Source organism: Teleopsis dalmanni, chromosome X (genome assembly GCF_002237135.1).
Source record: "Teleopsis dalmanni isolate 2A chromosome X, ASM223713v2, whole genome shotgun sequence".
In the NCBI taxonomy this organism is placed as follows: domain Eukaryota; kingdom Metazoa; phylum Arthropoda; class Insecta; order Diptera; family Diopsidae; genus Teleopsis; species Teleopsis dalmanni.
Genome location: NC_051848.1, coordinates 47,025,458 through 47,033,408, shown reverse-complemented (window position 1 = coordinate 47,033,408; position 7,951 = coordinate 47,025,458). Strand labels below are relative to the sequence as shown.

Here is a 7,951-nt window from a genome sequence, read left to right as displayed (position 1 = left end):
ATTCGTGAGGTCCAAAATTTTATATTCTGCTTCATTTAACCAATGATTTTTATTCAAAATAGAGACATATTCGTTTAGAATTCTTCAAAAGTATTTGCAGTGAGTTAAAATATTCCACAGTTTTTAATACTATTAAGACAGCTATATCTATAAAGGTTTAGATAGAAGATATGTCGAAATATAAGTCAGTTCTATCTTTTGTTTGCAAGACTCTGACTCTGTTTACATGTCTTCACCCTTTAGCTATAATGCATATTGCTCTAACTTAATTACATCTCTCAGAGGGCTAAAAACGTTAATATTTTCAACTAGTTTTTCAATCGGTTGTTGATAATATCGATAGTTTCGCTTCTTTTTAACTTTTTGGGGACTATACAATCTTTGTCGCTAGCCGGACGGACATTTATCTTGCTGTTGATCAGGTTTTTAACACACCCCCGTGCCTTGTCACAGTTGTTTTGGATCGGATGATATGCTTGACATGTCAATTGGCAATGAAAAACTTTGGAATTTTTGCAAAGAAATTTAAATATATTGCAGAAAAAATGTCTCTAAATAAGAATAAATAAAATTTATGATTAATAAGTGAGAAAAATGATTTACGAATACATAATCAATATTTATATTTAATGTTCTAGCAAAAGTTCGACAAGCATTGCTATGCCTTTAATATAATTTTTTCATTATTTCATATCGTAAAAATAGTATTTTATTAATTGAAAAGCATAACGAACATGTAATTATAATTATTCGAAATCAACTCCATTGAGTTGTTTAGTAAATTCGGCAGCTGGTACAGTGTTGAACTCTAATAATGATTTGCAAACATCCGCTTGTGCGTTCCCTATTCACATAGACCCCTCGGTCTTCACTACAAACGCTGCAAAAATAGCATTTTATTAACTATAATAATGCCTTTAATTTAGTATTACTTTTTATTACTAGAATGCCTTTAATAGATTGATCCTTACACAAATTATTGGGTGTTCTTTAATTTCGTATTCAATTAAATTTTATAATCTTTCAAATCACTGTCGAGCCTATGTTGTTTGGTGCCCTGAGTAAAAATTTTCTTGACGGTATTTGAAAATGTTTCTTAAAATAACAATCACAAACGTTTTTTTTTTTAAAATGTTTAGTTTAAAATAATTTTATATCACCAAAGTGCCAAGTAAACGTTCCTTGATAAAATTAAAATGTGCAAACAAAAAATGTCCAAAATATATGGACTAGAAATCAAAACTACGTACTGGTATTATATTGTATTAATTCGTCCAGTGATGCCATTTTCCCCATACTTCTTAACAGTTTGTTGTTGAGCAAGTAGAGAATATAACTTTTATAAATACTCAGTTGTATATACTGTGGAAAAGCTTATATTATTTTCTGAATATGCTTAATATTCGTCATTGTCAACTATCTTGAAATCTTCAAAGCTTTATAGTCTAAAACCGCATCTTACCTTAAAATCCATAAATTTATAGTATTATAAAAATCTTGCAATTTAAAATGACATCTTTATAATATATCCCACATACACTGAATGAAATGAAAAAATTCGTGATCGAAGTGACAGATAATAAGTTCTGCAAAAATCTTTCTGCTCCTTCTTCCAAACGATCCACAGTCGATCTGTTTATTATCAGGATGAACTGAGCTAAATAAAGGTAACAACGCATTGAATTATTATTCATCAATAAGACACAATATTTTTTCCTTACCCTATACATAGCTTACACAGTAATGTCATCCACATATCAAAGTATCTCAAGATAAATAGGTGTCACTGCCACGAGAAGTAAATTTCACTTGTCGTGTCAAGCAAAGTAGATGTTTATGATGCGGAAAAATGTTGAAAACCTAACGTAGCTTGGAAAAACATAGCTCCCCAACTTTTTCAGAAGTCAATTACCAGTTCAATCTAGGAACGTTTTAAGAACAGTACATTTACTTTTATAGATAATAGGCTCTTAGTCCCTTAGAGTAAAAGCAGTTCTTTTCAAATCTTTGTACCTCTTTAACTAGCGATAATAATTCGCACTGTAGAGTTGTTAGCCGTAATAAGAAAAATAAACGATGGGCACGAAACATCACTAATTTTAAACTATTTCAATATTTTAAAATATATAGTTTATACCTATAAAAAGTGTTTATAAAAAGGCATAAACTAATTCAAAGTACTACTAAAGGATCTGGTGGATAACAAAACAATACTGTCTATTTTAAACATCTACATTAGAAAATAATTATTATTCTTAGCAAGATTGGCTTAAAGAGAGATGAACAGACAGAATAGATAGGATCTATAGCTTCAAACTATAAAAACTAATTCACGTGCATTACTCTTCATTTGCCAAGATTTTAAGGAATAGAAGTCAAAAACTTATTTATTAAAAGAAAAGTTTGATTTTTTACTGAATAAAATCGTTAACTATGATTTTTCAAAAGAATGAATAAGATTATGTTATTCATGACGGATACAAATGTAATTCATATAAGTGAATAAAAAATATTCATTCGAAACTAAACAGAAAAACAATAAAAACATTTTTATTTGAACAAAAAATTGAATCGAACCGATTTTAGTTTGGAACCGGATCGAATAAATGTCCACTTCGAAGTCTTAAAGAGGATATACAGGATAGATTACCAGGAAAAACAGTACAAATAGGACATGTAAAACGAATATGATAGACTGCAAAGAGAAAATAACAAAAGAGAATATACCGAACAGAAGAACAGATACGTAAATAGATAAACAGATGGATAGACAGACAGATAGATAGACGAATAGATAGATGGATAGATAGATGGATAGATAGATGGATATATAGACGGTATCAGCACGGGAAAAATAAACTGAACATACAGAATAAAACTGGCAGGCAAAATAGACGGATAGATGGACAGAGAGACGAAAAGACAGACAAATAGGTAAAAATTATGAACAAATGGGTAGACATATAGATAGCCACATTGATAGATAGAAGAATAGACAGACAGATATATAACACGGATAAAATAGATACACAGACAGATATATAACACGGATAAGATAGATAGTTAGATAGGTAAACAGATAGATAAACACACAGATAGATAGACGGATAGATACACGGATTAATAGACGGATAGACAACACGGATAAAATAAACAGAACAAGCAGAATAGAACAAACAGACAAAACCAATGGACAAACAGACAGATAGGTAAATAGAACAACAGATGGGTAGACAAAGGCACAGACAGATGGTGATTTGTGTTTAACGATCTAACTGATAGACCCAGAGATAGACAGACGGATAGATACACGGATTAATAGACGGATAGACAGCACGGACAAAATAAACAGAATAAGCAGAATAGAACAAACAGGCAAAACAAATGGATAGATGGACAGATAGACAGATAGGTAAATAGAAGACCAGATGGGTAGACAAAGGTCGGCTTAATAGGCTTATTGTGCTAGTTTCATTATCAGAATTGTAGTTTTAAGACTCAGAAATCATAACTTTAATCAAAATATTCAACTTGTTTAAAAGAATTGTGAGATGAGAGTTATGGAAATAGAACAAAACTAAATGCAAACATATTTTGAGCGAATATGGTATGTAGTTATATACAGAAATTTAGCATGTCTACGTCTACAACCCGCACTTGACGCTAACAAAAACAAGGACTAAAACCAGTACAGCAAAGACGAGTAATTGTGAAACTGGAATGCAAAAGTTTAGACAGAGAATCAATTTTAACCATCACTCCAAAGTTGTCAAAAAACACGCAACAGTAGCACGAACAACGACAGCAAGAAAAACTTTTCAAGCGGCCTTTTTGATTCAACTTTTTGGAGAGAGCATGAGGAGTATTAGGACTATTAAAGTTAAAAAACCAAATAATGGATATTAAGGGACAGAACTTATTTTATAAACAAATTGTCTGTAGGTGTAGTGGGGCAGCAAAAACAGCAGAGTAAGACTTATCGGGAAACGCAAGTTAAAAAAATCAAACCGCACCTGGGCTATTGTACCAAAAAATAGAATAATATATTCATTTAATTATAACGAAATTTTCATTTCAGGCTGACAGTTTGATCCATTTTGTAATTTGTGCGATTGTGCATTTCATTTATATTCAGAAAGTTTGAAAGTTACATTTCCTTGAATTCATAACTTAAGGAATATACCGCACAACAGCAACAAAAGGGCAATAACAATAACTGCTATAACAACAACAATAAATAAAAAATAAAAATAAAAAAAGAAGAAAAAATTGATTAGCATGTAAATCTATCAGAGGTAAAATCATGCTAAGCACTTGACTTTTTCTGAGGAAAGCAATTAAAGGGTTAAAAGCGCAGTATGCAGAGGGTGCTTTTCCGTAAAGTTTGTTCCAACGATTCTTGAAAATCAGTTGCAACCCGACAGTCAAATCGTGATGAACATTTGGAAGGGCAAAGTTTTGTGGGAGGTTCCATTTGGACACGTGCTCATCTTAAGTGGAAGAGTCAAGCCCAATCCAAACAAGTTCAGTTAAAAGTTTCAAACAATTTTTTTAAAATATTTAAATTAAATTTACTTTCATTAATTGTGTAAAATTTTTTGTGACACACAGAATTTGCTTGGATCTAACTGATAATATAAATGCAAAGAACGAGAGCGAAACAGTTTTTCTAAAAATTGAAGCAAATTTTAGAGAGAATCAAATTATAAGAAGCATGTTTTCGCCTGGAGAAGGTTGGCAGCAGGAGGAAATTTCCAAAAATTGGAAAAGTGAGAGTCCGAAAAACCCAATCGAGCCAGGTTAGAACACTTTCATCTCAACTATGCTACTTCTAGTTTTATATTCTTTCGCCACTGCAGCGGTATGTATTTTTTCCAGTTTAGGTTTTTTCTTGAGTCTGTTACTCGTGTTCAAAACCATTAGTGATCACCCTAGATTTTAACATACTTTAAAGTAATCCTTATAAATATTTTTTATGTATTCAGTGATTTTTTATGTTACACTAATATTGTCCAAATAATTTAGCATTGAAATATGAACGATATATCTGCTTTTATAGTGCACTACATATCACTAGAGAAGGGCATTGAGGCAATAATAAAATCCATAGCAAAACCAGTTTCAGCTATTTATTTAGTACGTAATTTGTAGTTGTTCAGTGGTCTTTCTCAATGAACTAGACTATTCGCTTTCAATCAAAGCAGCACAATAAATTTGTAATTGTTAAACATATATGAATGCGGTCCTATGCTCCTCCTAGGAGTTAAAGGGTTCAATATATATATATATCGTCCTATTACTTTCACTTATAGTCTCAACTTCTTTTTCTTAAACCTTACTTTAATAAAAATTATTACTAGATATTTGTTTCCTAGTTCCGTTGCAATATAAACGATTTCAACAAAGGTGTAGTGTTCCAAGCAAATGAAAAACCATAGATGGTTCAAAGTTGCCACAGTGACAATAGCAAAAGTTAAACTAAATGAACTCTTATAATGATAAATCTTAAGCGAACTTTGTCGGAATCACAAAAAGCTGAATTCGGCACTGCGACCTAAAAGATCTATTGTGAACCTTAGTCGGATTAGAGTGTTTCTTCAAGTCCAAGACTGTATAGAGACTATCTTTGCTAGTCTTGGATCCTAACCATCCATGAAATACCCTCCTATGTATTTCTTTCGCTTGTACATCAGTGGCGAGCATTCCTCAAGCACATGGTATGTAGTTTCTCTGTCTTCTCTGCAGTATATACAGTCTGAGTTGGATTGAATTCCTAACTGCGATAGGTGATTATTCAATCTACAGTAACCGGTCAATAATCTCGCAATCTTTGATTGTGCTAAGCAAACTTTGAAGCGTTTTAGGTTGTAGTCTCTAAAAGCACTGTGTTTGTGAGCGAAATTAAGGACTATGAAAGAATATACAAATTATTGGAAAAATCTTAAAAATTTTATTATATATAAGTTGATATTAAATTAAAATAATGTTATTTATTCTTTTCAAAATCAATTTATTTTATTTAAATAAATCTCTTTCCATCATAATTTAGGAGTTTGGACAGTCTTAAAGCCGATGTCTTTCAAGACATCGGTAAAAGCATTTTGTCGGTAAATGTATATTTTAGAAAAGATGGAAGTACACGATGCTGAATACGTGAAAAAAGAGGAGTTAGGACTAATCCACGTTATTAATGATGGTTGTCACCCTACAAATATCTACTTTTAAAAAGTCCTGTTTCTTCTTCTTAGTGTTCGGCCCTATGCCTCACTTCTCTTGTTTACTTTCAGATAACAAAACTTTATGTAGGAATTAAATGTTTATTTAAAATGTATCTTAACTACAATATTACGTACTAAATCACATTAAGGAGCTTGATTTAAGTAAAATATTACGCTGAAAGAGAAAACTTTAGAGAACTATTCAAAGGACAATCCCTTACAATAATAATGTCGATTGCAGCTTAAGATTCACTACTGTTAACAATCACTTGTTGCATTTTTATAAGACAATATATGCAATAGCTATGTTGTAGTTATTTGAGCCAGTGCACTTGAGCACTTTTACTCTTTTTTAGCTCGAGGTATTTTCAAAACCCCTCTTTACAGCTGGATACTATAACTACAAAACTAACAGTTGTATATACTTAAGTGATGCATAAAAGTAATACCGCTTTCTACACTCGTTTTACAAATAGTTCAAATTAGTATAAAAACTAAGCATGCCAAAGGAAGAATATTGGGGACCACTAACTCGCTCAAATCAATATTTTATTATGAAAAAAGGATTAATATGTTCGTTTGTTACAATTAAAGGGGCAACGATTATTGTTTGGGAACTTTTTTCATTATAAAATATTACATCTGTCACGCATTTAGAGGGTCACCATCCCATATTTGTCTTAGACTATGCTTATGTATACATATCCATCATTTGCTCTCCTTTGGTTCATTCTAAGAAACTTGCTTTCTTTTAATTACGCTCCGATTTTCTATATGTTGAAAGTGTTTCAGTTCTCACTAACTTTTTGAAAATAAATTGAATTTTATCTGTTTTAGAAACTTATTACTAAAGAGGAATCCTTCCAAAAATATGACACTTTAATTTTTGTCTAATTTTTTTAAAGGTCAAAACTTTAACTTTCGGATCGCTGTTCTGCAGAAATGTTTCGAAATTTATGTGAATGACAATATGTATGGCACATTTGAGTTCGTCAAGTTTCCCAAGCAGATTAATTACGTTATGGTCTATGGAGACTTTGAAAAGATAACCCAATTTCATAACAGAATGCTATATCCTTTAATTTTTCCAAAAAGCTTAATTTGCTCAGAGAAAATTGCATTTCAAAGTGACGTACCTAGAAAATACGAAACCGGTAAGTATTGATTCAAACGCGCGCAAATTTGTAAATTCTTATCAAAATAAATCATTAATTAGGCACGGTTGTTGTGATGGAGTGCATAGCTAAAGGACCACCAAATACTGAGTTTTCCATATGTTTTCAATGTAATGACTCTGGCCGAGTGGTGCTCAAATTTCATGTTAACTTCAATCAAACAACAGTAACTCGATCCTATCAAAGAAGCGATAACAGGTTTGTACATTCCAACTTTAAATACGCTACTTAGTACCCGGCTGACTATACTTCTTCTTCTAGCTTTTCAGCTGAAGATGAAGAAACGGATGGTGAATTTCCGTTCACACGTGGAAAACTGTTTAAAATTGCGTTTGGTATCGGTGATGCGGCTTTTATAATTGCAGTCAATGGACAGTATTTCACGTATTTCAATTATCCTGTACGATACTTTTCCATATCGACATTAAAGTGCTTAACCAATGAAGTCGGAGACTTCACCGTTAAGAATTTGGAGTATCACTCAGATTCGATGCTCCTGTCACGAGTAGAAAAGTTGTCCCTGATTTGAAAAGAAAAACTTTCCGAATTGTTTGTGAA

General features: G+C 31.8%; 1 protein-coding gene across 1 annotated transcript; it reads left to right on the top strand.

Moving 5' to 3' along the window:
• Positions 1 to 4,434: 4,434 nt before the first annotated feature.
• On the top strand, positions 4,435 to 7,951 carry LOC119687153 (32 kDa beta-galactoside-binding lectin-like). The gene is made up of 5 exons (XM_038101360.1): positions 4,435 to 4,523; positions 4,612 to 4,799; positions 7,124 to 7,372; positions 7,435 to 7,591; positions 7,655 to 7,951. The coding sequence occupies exons 1-5, from the start codon at positions 4,435 to 4,437 to the stop codon at positions 7,920 to 7,922; spliced, it is 951 nt and encodes a 316-aa protein (XP_037957288.1). The 3' UTR covers positions 7,923 to 7,951.